Source organism: Anomalospiza imberbis, chromosome 6 (genome assembly GCF_031753505.1).
Source record: "Anomalospiza imberbis isolate Cuckoo-Finch-1a 21T00152 chromosome 6, ASM3175350v1, whole genome shotgun sequence".
NCBI classification, from domain to species: Eukaryota; Metazoa; Chordata; class Aves; order Passeriformes; family Viduidae; genus Anomalospiza; species Anomalospiza imberbis.
This window is the reverse complement of record NC_089686.1, coordinates 16,742,476-16,769,578: the sequence shown is the minus strand read 5'-3', so window position 1 is coordinate 16,769,578 and position 27,103 is coordinate 16,742,476. Positions and strand designations below refer to the sequence as shown.

The 27,103-nt window shown below is 35.9% G+C and overlaps 1 protein-coding gene across 1 annotated transcript in view; it reads right to left on the bottom strand.

Moving 5' to 3' along the window:
* Window positions 1–27,103, bottom strand: part of TTC7B (tetratricopeptide repeat domain 7B) — a 120,547-nt gene that overhangs the window by 49,401 nt on the left and 44,043 nt on the right. Inside the window, exons 7-15 of the mRNA XM_068192608.1 lie at window positions 26,403–26,575; window positions 23,090–23,153; window positions 18,365–18,502; window positions 14,311–14,394; window positions 13,018–13,122; window positions 11,614–11,731; window positions 11,368–11,425; window positions 7,664–7,736; window positions 6,158–6,318 (exon numbers count right to left, since the gene is read on the bottom strand). Coding sequence (XP_068048709.1) covers window positions 6,158–6,318; window positions 7,664–7,736; window positions 11,368–11,425; window positions 11,614–11,731; window positions 13,018–13,122; window positions 14,311–14,394; window positions 18,365–18,502; window positions 23,090–23,153; window positions 26,403–26,575 — 974 coding nt within the window. The remainder of the gene's footprint in view (window positions 1–6,157; window positions 6,319–7,663; window positions 7,737–11,367; window positions 11,426–11,613; window positions 11,732–13,017; window positions 13,123–14,310; window positions 14,395–18,364; window positions 18,503–23,089; window positions 23,154–26,402; window positions 26,576–27,103) is intronic.

Sequence of the window (27,103 nt, the reverse complement as noted above, 5' to 3'; positions counted from 1 at the left end):
GCTGCACAGTCACTCTACTCCATGTTGAGTATTCAAGGAAAGTTCTATTATCAGGAAAGACATAAATATAAAGAGTTCATTATAAAACATGAAAAATCATCATTTGTAAGTACCTTGAAATCACTAAATGCCCAACACTGGCAACAGAAGGTCAAGCAAACAAATCTAGTTTTTTAAAATCTCCAGGAAAGCATTTAGCTTAATAAAAAATAAATGTCCTAAACTGTTTCTCAATCAATCACCAAACCTTCTCCAACATCGGCCACACAGATCCCAAGTACTGGGAAGCCCATATACACACAGAAACATGGATGAAGTAAAAATAGGCTGCTCAGATTACTATTTGAAGCATGACTCTCAAAAACACATAAGACGCAAGAAAACCAGCCCTCAAGCCCTAAAATAACACAATTTTGTGAAAATCATGAATAGGTATATTTGGTATCCAGTGGATGGCCTTCCTTGCACCCTATTATTCCCCATATATTTGTTCCCAAAGCAGTCAGACCTGTGAGTTTTGGTGCAGTGTATGTATACTGTATTCCACATTATGAACTCAATGTCCTTAGGAAAATGTAGATCTCTAAACTATAATGAAGATAGCTTCTGACTAAAGCCAGAACAAATTAGTTATACTTGAAAACTTTTTATTTGCCTGCCTTGAATTCCCTGCAGCAGCCAACTCATGATCCAAACTGGGACTCTTTCAATCAAGTTTCAAAGAATCTACAGCCTAGCAAACATAATTCAGGGGTAAGACCCTGAGGCCAATGACCAATTTGTTATATAAAGCAATATCTACCTATCAACAGTGTCTTTTTTAATGGACCATTCAGTAAAGGCATATAACAACAACCAAAGTGGAAGAGGGATGGGGGAGCAAGATAGAAGAGCTGAGGATAAAAAGAAAAAACACAAGCAAATGATACTGTGTTTCATGATTTACAGAAAAATCATTCCTGAGAACTAATTCATTTAACTCCCAATATAAACAGGATCAAAACTGAATGAATTTGAAAATTCAAGTTGTCAAATATTGACAAGAATGCATACACAAATCTGAAAGACATTATTCTGGCAAGCACAGAACATCACTACTTCTTGTCCAATCTTATATTATCATCCTTTCCTCAAATAATTCCCAGTGTTCTATTTATCAAGGGAAAAACCCACAAAAGCACAAGTCTTACCAGCACCACACACTGCAGTGCAACTACAACTGACCCTGGGAAAGCAGAATAGGGTCGTCTGTTTCCTTCAGTTGGTAAGTATCTTCCTGTCCCAGAAAACAGCAGTGTATATGTATAACCCAACACTGCCTGTACCAACCAGTTCTTTTCTATGCCCACCTGGACATCTCCAAGAAGGAAATAAGTTTTTTACTCACTGAACTGAGAGGAATGTTAAAAGGCCCTGTGATTCTGGGAAATCTAATGTAGCTCAAAAGAGCCCTCGAAGGTCAGGAAGGAAAAGATTTAATGGTTTTTAGAGGAATGACATATTGGCCTGATGCTTCTGTGAAATATTCTTGGAAGAAAAAAAATTTCCATCACACTTCAAGAAATGTAAATGTTTAAACTGTGAACTAAGTCTTGAGCTGTCTTCAAACCTGTTACCATATGCCTTTCCTTTTTGAGTGTACTTAACATTAAAATAACATGCTTGCACTCCTTAAATAACCCATCTGCTGTTCCCTACTTCTGCTGCTTTAAAAGCTTGTCAACTGCTATCCATTGTAGTTCCAATTTTTAGCATAAAATTAGCAATTTACTATTTATTTTGCCTAATTACACTAATTGTAGGCATTATATTTGTATTTAAGTGCCCCAGCATTTGAAATATTAAGGGAACCCCAAACAGTTAGGATTAAGAAAACAATATCCCAAGTACTTCACTAAGAAACCTGACTCCATCTCCCTTGACTGAGAACCTATTCTTGACTAATTATGAATTAAAAACAGACACAAGTGTTGTTTCAAGATTTCACATCATTCAATACACCACCAAGATATAAATTCCTTGTAACAATCAGATTAAAAAAAAGAGGCACTATTGTAAATAAGGCTGCTGAGGTAATTGCACATGTACAATACATATTGTACAACACAGAGAAGCCCAATATGAACCAATGCAACGCAACCACCGCTATCTTGCATCACCCTGAATACACCCTCAGACTGGAATGCACACCTCTGGGACTACTTACACATTCAGAGTGGGAAATCACTGGATTAACAGAAACAAAACTCAAGGAAAACCCAAGCAACCGAGACCTGAAGCCCCGCTCATAGCTAAGTACTTTAGCAGTTTAAGATATATTGTGGCTCCTTGCTGCCTAGTCTCGCATTCAGGGCAGCACATCCTTGCTTCTGTTTCAGGAGGAGAAAGGGATCATCTCATTCAGCTTCCCACATAGTTTGATGGTTAGGACTCTGAGCTGCATCATTTGTGGGTTAAAATCCTGTCAAGCTGGAGAAGAACTGAACTTCATATTTCTACTACTGGGACAAGCTCTCTAATGAAAGGAGAAAACCCTTAAGTTTCACTGAACTCAAACAAAGTAGCGCATGATTGGGATTACCTATTCAGTTTATTAGTGCTGGCACCTCATTCCCACCCATCTCAGTATTGATACTGAGTACAGTATTCATGCTCTTCAGTATCTTAACCTGTTAGTAATCTTTTGTCTAGATATCTTTTTGTCCCTAGATTAAAGCACGCTCGGATTACAGGAGGCTCCAAAGATTAGCCAGCGTTTAAAAGGAGATTGACTGTATTCACACAGCTGATTTCTTTATAAATAGAGTGGCTACAACCTAGCAATTTAAGCCTTAAGTTTGAAAAAACAGTGCTATAAATATTCAGCAAATAACTTTCCTTTTAGTATCTCTGAAAAAAAATTACTACATATCTATTTCACTTTTACAGGTTTCTTAGATTTTTGCCAATAGTTTTCCCAATACCTATTCAGATCTCAGAGCAAAGGGCACGTTTATGCTGCCAATATAATGAATATAGGAGGAATAATCAACTCTCTATTCAAAGAAAAAGCTATACCTTACTACTAACAGCCCAGGGTGTTTGCTCATTCCTTCCATTCCTTTAGATAATGATTGGACAGAATTCTTTGGCTCTGAGGAATTTCTTTCCACTTATTGACCTAAGATGCCCAGGGCAAGATCATGATCTGATTGGCCAACTCTCTAGCTTTATAGTGCAGGAAGGTTAATATTAATTGCAGATCCAAAGGTATGCTGCCGTATGCTTCAAATACTGAACTCGAACTCCAGGAATGCACCAGGTTTTCAAATATCAAAAACTGACAGACAACATATTTACTAATTGATTACAAAAGAAGAGTGCTGGAAAGTAGCCACTTCTCTTCATTATTCATGGTGTATCCTATGAGTTCCTTGCAACCTCTGGCATTTTACAAAGATGCAGTATTAAACTTCTGAAAATGTAGATTCTTTTTAAAGCAATGCAAAACAAAAAACATGCAGCTGTGAAGAGAGCAAGAACAACACTCAGTGCAGCAATGCAATGACAGCATACAGACGTATGTAGATAGGAGTAATGCTCAAGAAATGAGAGAAATAACGAATAACATAAATCACAAGCACTATGCTTTAATATTTCCAAATACAGAGATTTATTACCCTGCAAAGCCATCACATTATCAATTTGCATAAAGCTGTGGTAAAGTATCCAGACAGAAACACTGAGAATACCAAGGGAACTCTTGTAGCATTTAGCTTACTGGACTGCAGACATAAGTGAAAGATAAATAATAAAGACACCTGAAGTGTTTACAAAAGCCAGTAAAGCACCTCAGGTGAATAATGAAATGTTTCAGTGTATCTAAAAATTAGCAAGCTGTAGAGGAACACAAAAGGATCTCTTTCCAATCTGCTAGGAAATACCATGAGATTATATTGTTTATAGAACACGGATTCAGCAATACACTAAGAGGTTGTGTTTTATATTTTATATATACGCACGCACATGTTGTCAAAAGCACTATATATAGTTTTCAAAAGCTGATAAATCCTTGCAAAAATAACCCAGTTACATGATAGAATCAATCCAAATTTATATTATTGACCAGATGTGCCTGTCTGGCTGTCAGTATCAATTGCAGAGAGCAGACAAGAAATCTCAATCATATTTTCAATTTCTCTAGGAAATTGACAGCACTAAAAACAAGACTCTGAAAGACTTTCTAGAGATACATTTAACTGTTTCACCTTGGATTCGTCAGCATTTGTTACTGCATCTGATGGTGATTCCTACTGTCAAGCTATTCCTCTGAAATTCCCAGATCTGTAGCAGTACACTGTAATGCAGTACACTGTATCACCACAGAGTCCATATTATACAATAGGACCAACAATTTAGAACCACTGCTATGACCTGTATGATTAATATACATACATACATAAACACAAAGATCAGTACTGTAACAAACAACTTGGACAACATGTTTAACCAGAGCTGCAGTATAAACTACTCTGGAAAAGCCATGAACCACATTTGAAAAACCCATAAATATTTTCTGAATGCTCACAAGAGTATTTTTAAAGATTTTACTGAATGGACCCTTGTTCTCCCATTACAAGACAGATTAGTATAATAGGGAATTCTCTTATAACAATAGGGAATTCTGAAAGTATAGTCTCAGAAATACTTCTGGGCTATTACTACTCCGAGACACATGGCAGTTACAGCTACATTATTTATATTGCCACTAAGTGGCAGAAGATGAAACAAGAACAGACAGAAGATGACAGTCAAAGTGCTTTGAACATATTTGTCTTTAACAATAATAGGGTATAAAATTAGGACACTGATACTTCAATTGCCTCTCAAACCTTGACTTACTGACAAGTCCCTTGGTCCTGAGGAAAGCACAAACAGATTTGAAAGAGAAACTGCTACATAGTTCTGAAATTTTGAAACATGTATAGAAGCCTCTGATAAGAATGGAAACAAGTCATAGGTGTGTAGATAAACCAGGAAGTGAGATACAGCAAAAGGCAACAAAAGCCATTGCACAGAACTGGCTGCATGACACAGAAGTTCTGACAAGAGGTGATATCAACAGAGGTCCTGGGCAGATTTGTGACAGAAAAGGCAACTGTACCTTATAGGGACAGTCAAATGGAGACACAAAATGTCAATGAACAGGAAGGGAAAACACTATCGTTTCTATTTTCAAATGAATAATACTTAAAGAAATCATGTTTTGCTGCTAGGCTGATATAAAAACAATTTATGATATAGGCTGGTCATTTAGAAGTTAAGAATGAGGTAATTAAAAAATTTGTCCAAATAAGCATGTAGGATATGTGTAATATTATGGATTACAACCTTAGTGACAGCTGGTAAAGCACCAAAGTGGAAGACTGGAAGTTAATGAGTTAATGGAAGCTGTCCCTGAGATATTTTCCTATAAAGAATTCTATTAGATTTTCATAAGAAATTATATTTTTAAAAAACCAAACAAAAAAAAAAAAAAAAAAAAAAACAACAAAACCCAAAAAAACCACCCTTACAAAAGTACAAAATCCAAATGTATGTTAAGATGTACTTAACATGAAAAATAAACAGAAAGAATGATTTCTTTCTTAAACAACAGAACATTTAGCAAACATGCTTCTTCCCTGTTCACTTATGTAGTTGTCCATCAGCCAACTTCAGATGACTTATTATGCAACCAAATGAGGAGATTCTCTGTTTTATGAGGTATTTTACAAAATAGATTCCATACAATATCCATAGTTATCTGAACGACAGGATAAATCTATCCTAGCTGATAGTAAAGTCCTGTTAATCCTTCTTGCAATACTGCATAAAAATAGAAGACACAAACATAGTACAAAGCATGCAACAGGGAGAACTTATTTATACAGATGGTGTAGAAAAAAACAAAGTAAGATCAACTATCCAGTTCTAACCTCCCTTCCAAAATAAATCCTTTATCACTGTTTAACAAGCCTTTAACAAGCAAACTTGCAATAAATGGGTGGGAAAGAAGACTGCCGGAAAAAAAATAGACCCATCTTCCAATCCATCCCCTCTTGAAATGAATGAGATGAGAATCCAGGAAAAATAAATACAATAGAAAGCGTAGAAAGGAAACATGACATTCACTCACATAAAATTTTCTGGATATTCACTCAAGGCCATATCAATGATATTCAAAGCATCATGATAGTGTTTCTGGGCTGATAGCAAGAGTGCAAGGAGATGAAGAGAGTTGGCATCATCTCCTTGTAGTTGCAGAGCCTGACGAACATAACCCAAAGCTTCTGGTATCTGATTTTAAAAAATTAAAAAAAGGCAGAAAAAGAAAGCACCACTATTAGAAGTATTGCCTTTTACTTGATTGACATCCAAAAAATTTTCAAAATGCTCACTTCAGGTAATATGTAGAATTCTATACACTCCTGTAAGACACTACTCAGAAGTTTTAAATGGATGCGATCCTCTACAGTGAACACTGAAAATTAAATTAATACATCAATCCTGGAAACTAAGATATAGTAAAATAATATAAGTATTATATATATTTATATATTATAATATATAAAATTAAATAACATATTAACCCTGGAAAGTAAGATATGTTTTTATAAAACAGTTACCTTCAGCCCCTTAAAATATTCTCTTTTCAGTCCTGGCTGTATTTCTATATGATTTTGAAAATATTTTAATTGCAATGCTTAACTGAAATGTACAGCAACAGTAACTTTTCTTTATGTAGAATTTCATTGTCTCCTCAGCTGCCTGTGTTTTTGTTCAAAGTAAGTACAGTAAGTGTTAAAACCAAGAAATTTAATTAAGCAACACAAGTATTTTGGAATTCAGAATGTACACAGTCATAGCCTGCTCCTCAAAAATCTTTTGTGCTGGTAAAGTGACAATCCATTCCACTCTAACACAACACAGTCCAAGTTCTGTGCTACTCATTAGCAATGAAAAGTAGTCACTAGAGAATGTAAACAACTGTACTCAAGGCTACGTTGTGAAATAAACATGACATAGAAAGAGATTTACCATGATATACAGAAAGCAGTTCCATATTATCCATATTCATCTGATGTATGGTGGAATGGCTTAAACATAATAGCTGTACAAGTTGGACTAAGGTCTGATCTCTTTTATAGTGATAAAATATTTTCCAGTTTTCTTAAACACTTTTTTGTAATTTTGTTCACAAAACCAAGCCTCACATAGGTATTCAGGGTGGGCACAGATATTAGCAGGTACTCAAGATTTAAGCACTTGTAAAGATCATTAAAGACTAGATTCAAGAGCTCCTCTTTCTAGGATCTGAGCAGAGATTACACATAATAGTTAAAAACACCTTAAAAATTGACTTTTTTTTCTCTCTGTCTAGCAACAGAAATGCTGAAGTAAGTGGAATGACTTCTGTCATATTTCTGATCCTAGAGCTGGAAATACTGGCAGAATTCTGGAGAACTGCGTAAGACTGAAGGTGTTTGGAGAGAGTATTTCAGGTTTTTTTTCCATATATATGAATATGTGCACAAGGAAAATCAGGTTTTTATTGAAGAAATCTTCATCTCTATTCATCAACAGATACAAATTCTTATCTTCATATGACAGCATGATGCTGCACTTTTAAAATGTAACTAACCTGTCTGGAAATGGCAAGCTGCAGTGCCAAGTAAAATGCTGCCAAATGATCCGTTGGAGACAAACTGTGAGCCCTTAAAAACAAAGAAACAAAACAAAGAATTAATTTTGCCCCTGTTCAGACAGGTTTGACATATCCATAAATGCATATATATTCATTTATTCATATTCAGGTCTCTTCACTATGTGTATACTCAAAATTTGATATAAGTGGTGCTCATTTCAGCAACTTTTCTTATGCTTCTCAATCATCCTTGACTTAAAGAAAGCACCTTGGGACATGAAAAGTCATTTTTAATAGAAAAGAATTATGTAATTTCTGCTTAAATCTTAAATCTTAAAATAAATCGTTAATACAAAATACTTCTTCAAATAAATCATACTCCTAAACAAACACTAGATGTCATTACTTAGAATATTTATAAGAAAAATTCATTAAATGAAGTTTTCTTACAGAAAAAAGGGGAAAAATCCAAATATGAATTCCCCAGAACACCATGCCTTTAAAGAGATTAATTATATCAACTTTTTTCCACCTTTTAAAAAAATATGTTTCTTATCTTCTTTTTAATATTTTGGTCAAATGCACACTCTGAGTCTTAATCATTTTACTATCCTACAGAAATTCTTCTTGTAATACACTCTACTATTTTCACCTGTAATACAATCTTTCTGCTGCAAGATAAGAGGTTTTTAGCAGGGGGATGCTTGAGCATAAGGACAAAAAAAAAATTTGGCTGTACCCCAAATGATATGTAGTAAATACTGGGCAGGAAGCCTGGGACTATTTTTTTATTTACATTTGTTGCAATCTTTTAACGGAGTCTCATTTACAACTCTATTGTGCAATAATCATCTTTGGAACACCTAGTGAGTCACTTCCGTTGGGAGGAAGCATCAAAACTGACCTTTAAACCACCAAAACCGCAGAGAACCTTTTGCTTCTGACCTGTGCATTTCTGCTTTCTCAAGTCCAAGCAGCTGTACCGGTCCATTAGCTTAGTAACTACACCCAACATGCTTCAAAGAGGTTTAAAGTTATTAAGGGACACCTCCGTATTTTATTAACTTCACCTGTAAACTGGAGACTAGATGCTAGGTAAAGCCTAACAGGGTCCAGGACGAGTCCTTTTTAAAATTTAAATTCACAAAATAAGCAATACTAAAAAAGAACAAGAGATTTTTACTTAGAGAATACTTCTTCAGTGTCCCAAGCTTCAGATAGTGAAAGAATGAAGCTATTACTAGCTATGTACCATTTGGTGAGTTCTGTGAAACTTCAGTTCACACCAACCACAGGAAAGTCTTCCAAATTTTAACAAATTTAACAAAAAAAAAACACCAAAAAAAGTTAGTGAAACAAAATTGAACAAATTTTAACAATTTAACAAAAAAAAAAACCCAAAAAAAGTTAGTGAAACAAGCACTCCTCAGTACTGCATGAAGGGAGCAACAAGCACCTTCTTGAATGGCCACCAACACAAATTGGTAAGCCTTGAAATCTGATTCAAGCAAGAGTCCAAAATGTAACTGTATTTCTTCAGGACCTCTATTTCTTCAGGCATTGGCCCACTAGGTAGGTGATTTTAAAAATACACAAAAAAATTTATTGGAAAAAAAAAAGGCACATCAAAATACTGAGTCCAGTATAGGCTGCTTGCTTTATAAACTGATAGAAGACAGAGAATTTAACTTCCATCTCCTGGAAAACTTTTATTTTTCAGATGTGGTAAGAGAAAGTAGGCATGACTGGTGTGTTGGGTGAAAGACAACATAACATACAACCAAGCAACAACATTTGAACAGAGACTGAGAAAAAGTAATTTCACAGTGATAAGAAGCTGAATATTGGCATGACCTGGCAATGTGCTTTTACCAGCCAGAAAGCCAACCATGTGTTGGGCTGCATCAAAAGAAGTCTGACCACAGGGCAAGGGAGGTGATTCTCCCCTTCTACTCCACACTCATGGGACCCCACCTGGAGTGCTGTGTCCAGGATTGGGGTCCCCAGCATAGGGATGATGTGGACCTGTCGGAGTGAGTCTAAAGGAGGGCCACCAAAATGACCAGAGGGCTAAAGCACCTCTCCTTTAGAGACAAGCTGAGAGAGTTGGGATTGTTCAGCCTGGAGAACAGAATGCTCAGGAAGATGTTACAGCACCTTCCAGTACCTAAAGGGGTCCTACAGGAGAGCTGGAGAGGATTCTACAAAGGTATGCATGGATAGGAAGAGGGACAGCGTCTTCAAACTGGAAGAGAGTAGATTTAGATTAGATATTAGGAAGAAATCCTTCACTATGAGGATGGTGAGGCACCAGAACACATCCAGAGAAGTTGTGGATGCCCGATCCCTGGCAGTGTTCAAGGCCAGGCTGAAGGGACCTTTGAGCCATCCAAAAAGTTGACTCTCAGAATTTTGAGAATCACTATTCTGAACTGGAGAATAGGGTCAGCAGACACTGAGCTGGAATGGGTTAACTTCACACTATGGTCCATTTCATCCCCTGCTGTTTCAAAGAACCCTCAAAAGAAAGCAATTCACTGCTAGGGTCTCAAAAAGTAGTGAATGCACAGAATTGGTGAAAAATGGTTAGCATACTATTTTTGAAACAGTGATAATTAAGTCAGTAGTGGTAAGAGGGGTAAGTGAGGAACTGAGGAATAAACTAGGAGGTAGAAAGTTCAGTTTCAACATGGAGAAAATACTGAAGTAGTAAAAAACCTAGTTAAAACCACTAAGGAACAGAAGAGCAAAGATATATTAAAACATACTTACATACAGAGGAATTGCTAAGACAAGACAGAAAAAAGGACCAACACATACCAGGCTCACTCTAAAGTTACCTGCAAAACACTTTCTTAACCCTATCCCCTCTGATACAAAATCACCACCAAAAAGCCAGGGCTTCATTTTCACATTAATGCACAAACCTGTTTGTGCACAACCTGCATTGCTGTGTTACATTTAGGCTTATCTCACCAAAGAAGGATTTTCAAGGGTATATAAATATAAAAGACATATTTAGATGCTGCAGCACTTTTGCCAGCTTTTCCATCAAGTTTTCCTTCTTCTATAATTAGGGTAGAAATGTCCTCATTCACCTGTTAATGGTCATTTCATTTGCAGAGTCCACAAGAATGAACTACTGTCATCCCCAATGGCACTGCTTCCAGGTAATGCACTCGGAAGATGACATTTGCACTGCCATTGCCTACACTGTTACATTTCCAGATAGAATTTTCATTTTCCCCTAGCTTACTACCCCAAAACCTGCACTTCACCCCTCAGCCCCAGCAGTACGGCCTCAATTATTGCTCTGCTTCTACAGAGATAATTGCAAGGGCCTCCTATACAATCTGATCAGTGGACAGCACTCATAGAAACACTGTCTCATTGAATCATGACTCAAAACCTTACATTGTGTGGTTTTTCCTACTAGATGAGAATACCTGAGCAAATATTTTATACTAGAGAGCAACACAAACGTCTTTAAATAAAGGGAAATCCTTAGAAAACAATTTAGGTAATGCTGGCAGAAAATGATGGAAATAAATGCTAAAGAAATACATTCTGTTCTCGTGATGAGAGACTCCCAGAGGTGAAGTTGTCATTATACCATTTTTACAAGTCTCTCTTTTTAGAACATAATAAAAGCTTTGCACTACATATAGCAGAACAAAATGGAAAGATCAACACCCACTTACCTCTGAAATGCAAGAAGAGCCTTTCTCTGCAAGACCTCTTGCATCCCTCGCAAAGATGCTAAAAAGGATATATTTAATCAGTGATACGAACGATGGTGAGATTTCATTCCACACACTAACTGAAGAAGCTTTAACACATTGACTGAAAAAATGGTTGCACACAGAAGATTTAACGTCTATCATTCTGCCAGGTATCCTTTAGGCAGCATGGGAATTTCCAAGTGTGAATGTTTATGCCTCTCTTACCATCAGTAGCCTGCAGACTGTAAGTCAATCCCAGCGCCAAGTAGCCTTTTGCTTTGAACTCTGATGTTTTGTCCCCGAGATCAACAACTGCTTTGGCAAACCTTTCAGCTTCTTCCAACTGAAAATATTACAAAACATGCATGTAAGTCTAAAACTAGCTAAATCTTACATTACAATGATAAGAATTCTCAGAATACTCAGAATGTATATTATGCACACTGAACCTGTTAAAATCTCAGCCATGATTGCTTTGGAGGACTATTTAATTTTTCATTTGACTTCATTTTCTTGCTAAATACTGAGTAAAACCCATAGATTTTAAGCTGAAACACCTATTCCTATGACTGTGAGAAATCTGGCATAAAGCACACTTCAGCCTTTTTTCTTCTTTTTTTCCTTTTTTTTTTAATAAACAAGGTATTTCTGGTCCAAATAAGCCATCTACCATTTTTGCACTTTATAAATAGAGTTCTTGACCTATGAACCATTTATTTAGGGAAATCAATCACAAGAACTATGGCTCTAACTCTGTAAAAAAACAGTATACCATGCAGAACTCTGCTTCGAATACTGCACTGCTGAATGGATGCAAACTCATAAACAGAGAAACACGTAAAAATCAAGGTTTAGCTGCCATGCTAGCACATTATTTAATACTCTAGAAAAAAAAAGCCCATCTGAATCCATTCCAGTAATTGTAAATGCTAAGTACAGTAAGCTACTCCATACAGACTCAATCCATAGGGAACAATTTACAGAATTAGGATATACTTTAATTAAGGCTGTATTTTGTCAGCCTCAACAAGTCACATTTGTGCTACTATACCATTTTCTGAATTTCTAAACATAATCTTTCCCTTCTCTTTTCCTTCTTTTTCAAATATACTCATTCTTGTAAAATTACACAAGTATCTTGAAAACAACATGATGATCTTTGGTCACTTTAATGTTTTTGTACAGATACATCCATTTCAAGTTTATGTAAAATACTCAACTCTCCCTATTACAAATTCATAAACCACAGCTACCTGCAAACATGGAACCACCAGAAGAATCTCTTGATTATAAGAGATGTGCCTCATTATTTTCTGGAAAGTTATTTTCCTCTTGCAGAAAATAACCAAAGTCTAAGTTGCATTTATGATCCGTCTTCTGATGTCCCAATTTCCACATATTTTAAGCTATGTCTTAGACCAGTATCAGAATATACTACCTTGATAAACATAACCTCTGTCAAGTATTTCAAATTAGCCATTCAAACAGGGATATACATGTGCATGTACATTCTGTTCTCTGTTTTTAGATATGCCCAAGTGCATGCAGTCACTGTGCAAAAGTATTCGCTACATCTCTAACTCAAGATTTTAGTATAGGTCTTGCTGAGAAGACGGGGGCAAAGCTTACCCAGTGCAGAGATCCCATGCAGAGCTTTGCAGCAAGGAGTGGAATCGTTGCATCATCTGGTTTCAAACGTATACATTCCTTCAAGACTTTAACAGCTCGAGCAGACTGTTAAAAACATTTTCCATTTAAATTACTAAAAACATAAATAAATTTCACAGATAGAATATTCCTATTTCCACCATTTACTTTATTTTTCCTTTGCGAAGGAGATGTTACTACACATTCTGTTGACAATTGGTCAGAGCTCCTCAAGCCAGTGAAAGACAAGACTTTAGGCACTGCTTTTGTTATTTAACTCCTACAAACTTTAATTAAGCATCCCCAGAAGAATGTAATTCCAATGGTATACAATTCAGAAAACAGTTTTGAGATGCATCTAAAACTTTGCTAGGCCTGTAAACTCACAGCATTTGAGCCAGACAAATGAAAGAGAAGGAATGGGATAGAGTTTTCCAAACAAGCAATGTTTTGGTGTTCTTTGGGAGTTAAAACAGCATACAGGAATAGGTCTGATATAAGACAGAATGGCACTGCTTCTCTTTTTTTTTAACTTATTTGGCTCCATCCAATCATAGTTTGGAAGATAACTCAAAATAAATAGAGTTGGAAGAAAAAACAAGTCTCTTCAGAACCCATGTGCTGCTAAACTATTTTCTAAGGAAAATACATTCCTTTCCCCCATTCTGAAAATAAGCAAAATATCCCCATTGAAAATTATATTTTAGAAAATTAGTTCTTTACATGATATGATTAATGTATTTTCTGTAACATGACAGTGAAAAGCAGAAAGAACTGAAAACAGAGAATTGCATCTAAAAACTAAAGTTCCTAGTTTATATAAAAAAAATTTTAAATCCATTAGTTGCACAGAATACACAGTCTCAAAGGCAGCAATATTAAAGAAGATAAAGTCAGACATTTCCAAAAGAAAAAAAAAAAAAAAAGAGCATCACGAATCAGCCTTAATTTGTATCTAAGTATAAAATAAATTAAGTCATCAAAAGCACACTTAAGTTTTACAGGATAATAGGATCTGGTATAATTCACTGCCTGTACTCAATCAGCTTATTTTAAGATTATTGGCAAGATAGTTGTTATCACCTAAGTTAGAAACTATTCAAACAACAACATTCTTTGTACAGCACTGGGAATAAATTCAGGAGTATGGCATACTTAGTTGATTCAAGGATTAGAATTATTTGCAAAAACACTACAGATGAAAATTATGGAAGTGCTAAACATTGTTATCAAATGCCGTCAATACAGGAATTATATGAAAAAATTTATACTTACTTTTCCTGCGGCCATTAAGGACAATGCAAACTGATACCAGAGATGGAACTCTTCAAACGCAAACTTCATGGCTCTTTCTAAACACTAAATATGGGGGGCATTGTTATTTAAGCTCATGTTCTTCAATTACTGAAAAGATACACTAGTATTAAGATTTTTTATAGACTCTTATCTAACATACATGTAATTAAAAAAATAATTTATTCAAACACATGAAAATAGCTGCTAGATTCTATATGGAAAAGAATTCAACAAAAAACTGATTTCCCATTTACTCTGTTTGTTTAAATACTCATGCAGATACTGTATTATGTAGTCTGAAAGATGGAATTATGAATATCAGGTTACTGAAGATACCATCTGTAAAAAGTAGGAGATAAGTCTTAAGTGAAAAGGAAAATTGTACACACTCTTTTCCTAATTTGTGAATACTTAATAAGCAGTGGTACCACAAGCACTTACAAGCACCATTTAAAATGAGGGGTGGTATATAAAGATTCACCTTGAAGTATTATTTCTATTTGTAAAAATTTTAACTTCACACTCCATATTCTGCTGAGATTTTAAGTGAACTAACTGAATGCCAAAAGAAAATTCATTATTAATACACTGAGACTAAATAATGAAATTAGCATTAAACACTAATTTTGAATGTTTCCTATCTGCTGTTCTCAATAAAAATCATTTCATTTTGCTATGTTAATTTTAACTAATCAGGCCAGTTCTATACAGTAGAAAGGTGAAACACTTTTCTGGAATAAACTGATTTAGGAATTAATTTTTTAGTCTGCAGAGTCCAGCAGCTTTCTGCTCTGACAGCTACAGTGCATATGCTAAATTGTGAAAGCATGAATTATTTTTCCCATACAAATTCAGCCTTAACTTTACAGAAAGCGCAACAAGGTGTGCAGTATGTTTCCACACTACACCAGAATCTGAAGCAAAGAACAGCACTGAAGAGGAGACAAAACAGAAGTGCATTATCTTAACATATGCTAGAATTTATCCTACTGCACAATGTCCAGTATCAAGAATATTATCTAATAGAATTTTTATTATATTATTGTAAAGAAATTATATTCTTTATAGTTATACATTATTTTAGAAATACTTTCTAATATTGCTGTCAAAGGTTCATCATCAGATTGTAGGTGTAGTAAGTAAATTAAATGTCTGCTACGAAAAACAACACAGATTTTATTTTCCCACTGCACTTTGCATAAGTGGAAACAAAAAAAGCACAGAAAGAAACAAGTAAGTTATGTGTGATTGCTTCTATTATTTTAGATACTTCACAGAGATGCATACATAAGGCTTACTGTACTGTAAAAAATGTAAAATTTCTTTACTAGGCCTTGCTCAATTAAAAATTATTTACCAATTCTAACTTCAGAAAATGAGGTTTAAGAAATTGATACTTCAGAATTTTATAATTTTGCAATTATAAGGACACAGGACACAACTGTAGATTATCCTGAAAGCCTTGAGTTTCAACATACTAAGAATATATCTACCATTTCTTTTGCTTAACTTTAAGTTCTATTTCCTTGGCCCTGCTCAGTAAGAAGTGACAAGTTATGTGATTTGCCTTTTCTTTGTAAGATGACAGAACTAGCCTTAGGGTACATGGGGGTAAGGGATGAATGGATGGATGGGATATGTTTGTGACCTACACAACAACATGAACACCTCTTAAACTGGGTTCTTCTGAACAAAGCCACAACAAGGAATTTCGAAGACCTACAGGTTCTAACAAGAAATACATAACAAACAATAGTCACCAGGCAGGCTGGAAGTTAAGATAATGCTCAGGATAATGGCAACTGACTTTACTACTTGAAAACACATTCAGCACAATCCCTCTCCTACAGAAAATGCCATTGTTGATACTGCCTTGTAAACAATCACAAATCACTATATGAACAGGCTATGTTGAACACATTACTGAATTTGGTTGTTTATCACTATGGTTTCCTGAAAAGTATATGCTTGAATTTAGAAAGCTGAAAGATGAAATCATGAAAATGTAGGAAAATTTCTGGTCTGGAAGACATCTCCTCTTGTAGGACACTTCCAAGCTCAGTATCATGCATCCCACAAAGCTTAAAAACGAACTTGATTACAACCAGAGTACTTTTGTTTAGGAAAGAATTGACAGTATAAAAATTTCCTTCATCTAGTTGACGATACCCTAAGAAATTGAAAGCCCATTATATACAAACTCAATAAAAACATGAGCCTTTTCAGTTAAGAACGTGACTTGGCATTAGAACAGTTTAACAAGGATAAGACAGATTTTTGATAATTTAATATTCTTATATAACAATCAACTATTTCTGTAAGTAATCAGCTATAGCTAAACAGGAGGCCTCAATAAGATATTGGAACTGGTGGGTGAATACCATTTCCACAGTTAGAATAATTTCCCAACTTCTGATTTAATCTACAACAGCTCCACCAGAGCAATTAAAATCAGCTCAAAGAGAATGAAGCCCTAAAAAATTCAATGTCTATTATATAACTGAAGAGAACGTTTTAACATTTCTGAATATGTGTTTATTACAATACTTCAAATTATAAAAGTTACAGACTATCAGCACAGGATTTGAGGGCAGATATCTTCTACTCACTAAACCTGCAATGTTCCCATAAATATAACAGTTTTTAAACATTCTAAAAAAGACCAAAAATCCACAACAAAAAACCCTGCAACAAAACCACCATGACACCAGACAAAATGTAAGAATCAGATTTGGAACCCAGGGCTGCTCTATCCCTGCCTAGTTGTTAGTCTACTATATAAAATTGAAAAGTTGCCAGTCACAGAGAGAAAAAAATAAGTCAAAGTTTTCAAGGTTTTTTGGTCTCTTGTTTGTTTGGCTTTTTAAAAAATACTCGTTGATGTCTCTTGTTTCAGAAGTTCTAGAGTGAAATATATGGATGGCCACCTCTTGCACCTTTGGTGCAACCACCTAAAACTACATGAAGGTGATTGTGTCTGTAGTGACAAGTACATGGAAATATTCCTGATTAGATTATGTTGTAGAGCTGGTTCTGTGTGAGCTTTGTAATCCTTTGTTCTGTGAAACACCTTCCATTGTACTGATTTAAACTGATTTGTATCCCAACTAGCAGCTATGAAGTACTTTCAAGAAAAAGAATACCCAAACTGAGGGTTTACCACCACGTGAGATGCAGATAAATGGGGGACCATCAACACAAACCAGAGAAAAACTAGAGTGCTTTTTTTGCACTTTTTTCTTAACAGAAGTCCTCTATTATAGTAGAGAGAAACCCTTTCTCAACAAATCAATTCCTGGGTATGCCTTCATATTCTTTCTGGAGACTAATAATTAATTGTGGTCGGCAACAGTACCCTGCTGCTGGGTGAGCACTGTCTGTGCAGCAGAAAGATCTGCTCTGCCCAAAGAGCTGCAGCTGTTTCACAGGTATAAAACTGTTACCAATACTTGGCAGTTTCCTGAAGAAGTTGCCACAGCATGCTACATAATGAAACAGACAATGAGGTAAGTAACACGTGTCCCAAAGACCTGAATTTTTTTTTTTATTAACTTTATTTCCTTTTTATTATAAACTGTAAGGATTATGGATCACTCCAAATACTAAGAAGTGTAACAGAAAGTTTTCTTCTGAAATCTTTTTTCATTCGTTACAAATATGTTTTAGGAAATTATATTTATTGTTTCTATATCCAGAACAGCTTTTATTTTTTGCCATTCCTTCTTGCTCTCTCCATTAAATATGTACCCTTTTAAGCAGATCCATGCATCTCCACCTAAAAATCATGCGCATTTCTGAGGCATTAAACATTTATCACACCTTCCACGCAACTTTTCTTGTTTGGCCACCTCAAGTCATTTGTATAAATTTAGACAGTAAACATTTTGGGGTGGAAATTACCTCCTGTATTTATAAAGCAGTGAGAACAACAGTATCCTATATTTGTTTCAGCCCTTTCTTACTACCACAATTAACATGATTAATAGAAAACAGCAAAAATGACACAGATGAATATTCACTGCCATCAACAAACCTCTGAAAGCATTTCATACTGGCCTCTTCTTCCCAAGGCTATTGTAAGTAAATCGTAGACTACAGATGCACTTTGCAAACTGATGATGCGATCATTCTTGTGCTCTGGTATTCTGCTCAGTACAGCATCCCGGTTAGCCTGAAACACACCACCAAAAAAGAAACCAAGTCAATCATTATAATTCAAGCTGTATTTTCACCTTTCTACTCAACCTCTCACTCAATAGCTGCTGTAAGGAAGAGACCTGAAACTAATTTATAGACAGAAAGAATTACCAATTTTATGTATTAGTGGCAAGACTAATGTTTCTACATGAACCTATTTTTAATTACTACATTCTAATTCCATAATCTAAGTAATTTAAATTTATTGAAAAGCTCTCAGAAAAAAAAAGAATGTAGATTTTCAATATAACGGATATACATCTACAAAAATTTCACTTTTTTGTATGCTAGTAAAACATTAAAAGGATCTTCACATCCTGTATTCCAGCTTTCGTAAAATAAGGCAATTGACTTACTTTCTCTTCACAACATTATGACACTATCATCTCACTTGTGAATGGTAACATGCCCAGGATAACCCACAATCACCTTAAGGAATTACTACTGAGAAGTGAAAACTAATCCTGGTTCTGGGCACAGGTTTGGAATCAGGCCGTGTTTGCAGTAAGACTTTGTACTTTAGAACCCATTTTGTGAAAGGCACATTGCAAACCTAATTCCTTAAGTGCTCCTTTTGGGAAGGAAGAAAGTTGAGCTAGAAATGGATTAAATTAATTGACCATGTTCACAGAGAAACCATGTTCAAGAGCAAAGAACAAAATTCAGGTCTCAGAGTAGTCAGTACCTCCCTGAACCACCCAATGCTTCTCCCACTTTATGATCAAGCCTCTGAAAACACATTATCTTGCTATCCTATTTCAAGTTTTCTTGGCATTAATTATTGCCATTGCACATTGGTACAAATGCTAGTGTATCTGGCAGTCTGCAATCAGAAGTCAAAGATACTTCTCTCTCCTTATCACCCTCTTTATTTTTAATTTCACAAGGAATGGCCCCCTTAGCATGTTTACTTAAAAACACTAAATTTTAATAGGTAGCTTATTACCCCCTCTTTCAGCTGCAAAAAATGACACACAATAAGGGATAATAAATTTTTTCTCCACTTTAACAAGGTAACATTTTAAGCTCTGAACAAGCTCTATACAACTTTAAAATCAGAATAATTAAATACTGAAATTTTTTCAAAGAGATATGTGGAATGTAAAACGCACAGACATCTCAGGAATTATCAACTGAATAATCCATATCTCTAGTTTGAAACAACCGCACACAAGCACACACACACCCCCAAAGAGATATTTTACTTTCTTTTGATCAAGAAGTCTTTGGCTTTTACTTTTTACACTGCATAAATATTCAGTCAACTTCAAGAACTTCTTTTTAACTCCACCTCTAATCACTACTTAACTCAGCTCCTTGCAAGTTTTGAATAAGCTGTGAACTAGCACTTCTTGTGAAACAGTGGTTGACACTGCCAAAGCACAAGGATGTTTCATAATTATTCCAGATATCTTGTGTATTTGAACAATCATTTTCTTGATAACTATAAAACAGAAAGTGCATAGAAACTGAAGTGCTCAGTATTTCAGAACTGCCATGGTCTCAGACACTCTAAGGTGCCAGTCAAACTGCAATGTGTCATCTGCCACACTTATGCCTGTAACACACTTGAGCAGTGCAGCCTCAGAGCAAGGAAGGATATGCTCAGCCATTTTACCACTGGTTAAGAATCTCCGACAAAGCTGAGCCCAAGAGGTGGTGATGAGTGACACCAAGCCTAGTTGGAGGCCAGGAACTGCAGAGTGTCCCAGAGATTGATACTGGGCCTAATCCCAAGCATGTTTGCTGAACTGATATGCCAAAGGGCTGTGCTGCCATCCAGAGGGACATCAACAGGCTGGAGGAATGAGCTGACAGGAACCTCAGCAAAGCCCTGCACCTGGGAGGGAACAAACCCAGGCACCATACATGCTGGGCGCTCACCAGCTCAAAGGCAGCTTGACAGGAATGCACTTGGGGGTCCTGGTGGACACCCAAGGTGAGAAGGAGTCAGCAAGGTGCCCCAGCTGGAAAAAAGGCTATTGATAGCCCAGGCAGCATCAGCAGGATTGCTGCCAGCAGGTTGAGGGCAGTGATCCTTGCCCTCTGTTCAGCACTGGTGAGGCCACACCTGCAGTACTGGATCCAGTTCTGCACTCTCTAGTACAAGAGACATGGAGCTACTGGAGAGAGTCCAACAAATGCCCACCAGGCTGTATTAGACAGCAGAGTAACTCTTTTATGAGGAAAGGCAGAGAGAGCTGTGACTCTTCAGCCTGGAAAAGACAGTGCTCAGGAGGGGAGCCTTATCAATGTTAGAAGTATCTGCAGGAGGATACAAGGAAAAGGGACCCTGTCTCTTTCCAGTGGTGTCCAGTCACAGGACTAGAGGCAATAGGCATGAACTGAAATACTGAAGGTCCCCTCTGAAGATCAGGAACCTTTTTTTTTTATTTGCTGTGAGGGTCAAAGAGCAGTGGCACAGGCTGCCCAGGGAGGCTGTGGAATCTTTCTCCTTGGAGATACTCATAAGATGTCTGAAGAGAGATGTAGCCTGTTCCAAATGGCCCTGTGTGAGCAAGGGGGCTGGACAAAACGACCTCCAGAAGTCCCTTCCAAACATAATCATTCTGTGATTCAGTCACCGCAACTCAGCTGACATGCAGCAACACATACATGCACTGTTAACATGAGGATGTCAGATCACAGAACCACAGGATGGTCTGGGTTGGAAAGGACCTTTTAAAGATCATCCTGTCAGGGGTGGGGACACTTTCCACCAGACCAGATTGCTCAGAGCCCTGTCCAACCTGGCCTTTACTGGAGTGTTTTCTTACAGACAATGAAAGTAAGGGACCACAGTACTTTAATAATACAATAGCATATCAAAACACCAACTGTTACTCAGTCTTCTCTAAGTGTTATTTCTTTCCCAAGTACTGGTTTCAGAATCATAAATCACATACTACTTCACAAGTACTACAGCTAGAAAGTTAGCATGCACTGAAGCTGAAATAACAGGTCTCAACTCTCAAACAGGTAAGTTTGTAATGATGAATATTTTTATGCTCTACCTTTCCCTTTCCTCCCTCCAAAACTAATTTGAACAAATGACTAAGACAAAGAAAATCAATCATGTCAAAGATCATACTCCCCCGAAACAAACTCTTTTGCCCAAAAATAATCTGCAATAATTACTGTAAAAAAACCTGAAAGCTTGCTAAGGTATATGCTCTACAGTGACAGCATTTGATATAATTAGGCAGATCTAATTCACAAAGTAAAAGATGTAAGTAACCTGAAATGACACTTAACTTTTAATTTGGTTTTTGGCTTCTTAATGATGATATGTAAGGAACTACACGTGCAAATACAGCAATTAGTAGTCAGATCTTGTAGAACTGGGACTGCTTTCACTTCACACCAAGACCACAGCTCACATCAGAATTCTCTACACCTTCACTGCTGCTCAGGCAGATTACAGAGACACAGGCAGCACCTGTCACTGGTAAGCATATTCTGCAGCAAATTCAACATATGATAAATGGAAATGTTTGCTCAGCCAATTTTTTCTGTATTATGAGAATCAGAATCTAGAAGAAATTTCTAGATTCTGTCATGAATACTGCAAGGCAGAGCACTAGGAATGAGGAAAGCAGTTAGCACTACAGTGTAAATATCTGCCATTTAAAAACAGTTAAATTAGGACAATGTTCACTAAAATGTTCTGATCCTATTTAACTTAGCAAAACAGAAATTATGCCAAAACATTTGAATCACCTGTAGAACTTAAAAGACTACATCTCATTGATGTGCAGTGAGACAGACTGCATGATGCCTGAGACTGTAGAGGCTTCACCCCTCTAGCTAAAAAAAACAGCAAAAGCTCCAGCATTTCATTTTATCTGAGAACATAAAACTGACATGGTATGAGAGTGTCAGTATGTGGCAGTTGATTGATAACTAGCAGAAAATATGGAAGGTTGACAAAGGGCACAAGTAGACCATTGAAAGGAATAATTTATTGAGGAAATGGGGACATTTAAAAAAAAATAATTCAGTAGCCAAGACTGAATGTCAGTATCATTAAAGATCATTTACAAATTTGAGTGACTGAAGTTTAATGCACAATGGAAGGTACTTTTTGACAATGTTTATTATGCTCTTTTAGTAGATTCTGATTTGCTTTTTACAATAAAAATAACTTAGATTTTATGTATGTCTGAATAGAAACCAACTGGTGTTACACTGGTTCATACTGGTAAGTGATGCCAAACGAAGGACCTGGCTTGTTCACCTGCCTATGGAAGGCTAGGTACAGCCAGCCCAAAGGAGAAAAACTCCAGAACACTTGGAGACTTCATCTAGCTGGCTCAGAGGAACAAAAATTGTTCCTCTGCCTGCTTTCTGAACAGAAATTAAAAGACAAAGCAAAGGCTTAGGGGGAAAAAAAGGCCTATTTTATTAAAACAAAACAAAGCCAAATACCAAAAAAAAAAAAAAAAAAAAAAAAAACAAAAAAAAAAAAAAAAAAAAAAAAAAACCACAACAGAAACCAAACAAAACAAAACAAGGAAAGCACACACATACAGCAAATGCACATTCACTCCATTTCACCTACCATAGATTCACTAATAAGCAGCAACAGTAAGGCTTCTTCTGTATTTTCTTGAGGACAGAAGATGCTGTTCAAAATGAGAATTTAATTATTTAAGCAGAACACATTATTTTTATGAGTAGTTCACACATATATATTACAAGCACTGTAAAAACTGGAAAATGTCCAAAAAAGAAAAGTAACTTGCATAGAAAAATCAATTGGTTAAAATTAATTTCTTTGCAATGCTCTATATTTGCATTTCAGAAAAGTTGGCTGAACACAATAGAAGAACAAAACTATCACTACTGTCAGAGTTGAACACATTCAAATATCCCAAAATTGAACATAATTTGACAACTGTAAACATTAAACCCATAGTTTAACTAGCCTCTTATACGCAATCTGTCTGAACTCAATCTAGATCACTGATTCAAATGCAGGCAAGAGGAAACCCTCACACAAGAACAGAACTTTTGTATTTTAGGCAATATGTGAAGAAATACTTCTATCAGTCTTTCATGAGATATGCTTGAGAATTTTTTCCTGATACATTCAATAGCTATGAATATTTTCAAATTGATCCATGACAATCTCCACCTGTTTGCCATAATCACTCTTAGTTCCAAGCAGTAGAATTATTTGCTTGTAATGAATATTGTCAAATATGCAAACCTAATGCTGAAGGTTTGCATAGGACTAGTTTCTAGACTTGAGTGCTGTCTCTGAACACTGAATGCTTTCTGGAAACTCTTCTATGCTGGTGGACAGACAACAGTAATCTGCATTGGGTACTGGCAGGAATTCATTCATCCATTCTCATACACATTAAAAAAATCCCCCAAATCAGTGACTATGTTTTATCTGTTCAGATTTCTTCCTCTAAATTATTTCTGAATTAGCACAAGTCCTGTTAATTCAGTCCATTGGTTCCACAATTCCCTATTTAAACTGAGAAAATAATTTGTTGCTGTTAATAATAAATTCCCGTGGTCCCAAGGATATTTAAACTACAATACATTACAGACAAGAAACAAAAGTTGTCTGATATTAAAACATCTTTCCAGGTTTTTTTAAAAGCACTAGAAATATAAGCAGTAATTCAATGCCTGAAAGAAAATAGAAACTAAAAGACATCTTAATTCCAGGCAGTTTGAAAGCAACATTGTGAATGTATTGTGATAATATACAAAGCTAAGACCCCAGGGCAGCTGTTCTGTTGTTGTATTTTTATTTTTTAATCAATGTAACTACTCACCAGATTTTTAAGAGTATTCTGAATCTTAGAATTTAGCATATAATTTGTTATTACATAACAAAATAAATTTCAAAACAGTTAGTCATGAATAAGAACCACCCACAAAAAGGAATGAGGAGTGATGAGGAAGCATCAGAGTGCTCCTTATTTAACAATCCACTCCTCTTTGCAGAATTTAACAACCTGGAAAAAGACTTAACCTGACCAACCTATAATGGCAACCAGAAAGCAAAATAACGACTGGAAAGAGTTGCTGGAGAAATTATTCTCTCAGAGAAAGAAGGGATGCTACCCCAAAGAGAACTACTAAAAAGCCGCTTATCAAAACAAAAACAAACATTATTTTCTCCAGCAATTTCAAACATATTTTTGTAGATATGTTGATGCTTGTCTCAAATAAGATCCCTCATGTGCAGAAATTAGTGAGACATTTCTTTGACCTGTCTATGTAAACAAGCTCCGTTAAGTTGACAGAACTAATTTTCTGTTTGTTCTGATAGATGCAGGCACACAATTAAAGTAATTTCAGTGTAACAGGCCAAAAGAGGCAAGTGAAAACATGAAACAGCTATCAACCAAAGGCAAACCATGGAATTTATGCTCAGTTGAAGAACTGGTTCATGTAAACTGAAGAGGCAATAACACAGAGATCTAAAAAACCATAAATGCTATTAGCCATATTACACCCATAATCCTCATAAGAACACAATGCAGCTATTTAATGTCGGGCAACGTACCTAGAAAAAACAGTGCATTGCAAACTCAGAGTGGGTGGTCAGAAGAATACCTAGGAAGAAATTTCTTAGATATCATTGACTTTGATACTTGTTTTCAGTCACTGCTGGAGATGAGATGCTTGGCTGGACATATTTTATGTGGTATAGTATTAACCAGTCTGACCTGATGAAAGGACTTAATTATATGCTCTATTGAAATTGTGGAACTCCTCACCTGCATGTGCCAAGAACAAGAGAACTAAACTGAACAAAACCCCACTTTTGCAGGAAATATGTTGCTATGAAGGATGCGTTGAGAATGGAGAACATAAGTTTGAAAGACTGAGCCTGAGAAACCTGCTGTAACTATTCTGGATGAAGGAAGGAGAATTGCTAGAAGTCTTTGAAGATAAAGGCCATTCTATTTAATAATAGTAAAGGCACCATAATTATGTGGGCTTGCTGCTGTGTAAAAGATTCATTAATGGAACTCTGAAATATATACAGCTAAACAACTCAAATGGTGTCATATTGCAGGCATTTATGTTACAATATAAAGATACTGTGAACACTAAAACAAAACATCCCTCCATTACGTAAATAGGGCTACTTCTATAATCAAGATACTAACTTCTAAGAAAAATTTCAAATTAAAGGAAATGGCTCTCTATATTTAATAGAAACTCTAATGGTGATTCGTTTGGGAAGAAAAAGTTACACTTTCAGGAAGGAAGAAACATACCATAGCTACTCTAGAATTCACTATGAGATGTACCAGACAAAAATGAACCAAAAAATATCACTTACCTGATTTGATGAAAGATTAAAACTGAACAAAAAGGTGGAATCATAAAAGAAATGCCGAAACTAATCTAATATGATTAGCTAAAAGATTAGCCCTGAAAAACAAACTAGCTTTGAAACTGCTAGATAAATTTCTAGATAATGTTATTTTTTTCATAATACTTCCCGGACCAACTTGAATCTCCATATTGTTGAATCTTTCCTTTCTATGATGAAGCAGAATAGATGTCTAGAAGCAGCACATTTAAAATGTGCAATACCTGATTTGTTACCCAGTTCATGTTTTCTTTTGTATCCCACATGTAATAAGAGCTATTGAGTCTAACACATACACCAGGATAGAAAAAAATATTTCTACAATTGATAACAAAAGGTCTAATGTATACAGTGCAAACTTCCACTGAGAGAAGCATGTTTCTTCCCTAATTCTCCTCAAGGAATCCATTTATCTACACACTGCCAAATTCCTTCTACATTTTCAAAAATGTAAATAAATTATCCAGTGCACTGGGTAACAACTGCAATTATAGAAACAAAAGAGGTATAAACTCAGCCATACTTTTCTCCAGTGTATACCCGTGGTCTCCTACTGAGCGCATAATTCTTCGTATTTGAACCTTTTCGAAGTGGATCATCAAGGGGTGATTGGTGAGGAGGATCCTCCAGTGGATTCCAGTAACTCTGTTCACACATACCTCGTAACAAAATTTCTGCAAGTTGTCTTGCTATTGTCTGTAAAATCAAAAGATAAATATTTTCCCTAGAAATGCTGAATACAAACTCTTAAAAAATGCTCATATTTTTTCTAATGAAGACTACTTATATAGAATATATTTTTGTATTCTATAACATCTAAAAAATAGGCATGATACTGTTTAAAAGGTAACAATACCCACTTCAATTCTCTAAAAGAAATTCTTAAATTCTCTAAAAGCAAAATAACAGCAACAACAAACAATTTTTCCATTTTATCAGTTAAATCCAGATACATATGAAGAATAAACAACCCAGCTGCTGCTCCTAAGATAATCAATAACCTAAGATGCTCAATAACCTCTACTGCCTCTGCAGACCTGGAGCAGTTGTTTGCATGGGAGAGACCACAGTGGAGTAGTCCAAACTGCAGCCTGCCAAGAGAATCATGGTGAAAAACAGGATGATAGTCCCTGAAGGAACTGCAGCCTAATGGAGGGACCCCATGCTGCAGCAGGGGAAAAAGTGAGGAGTAAGGAGCAGCAGAGAGGAACTCACCACAACCCT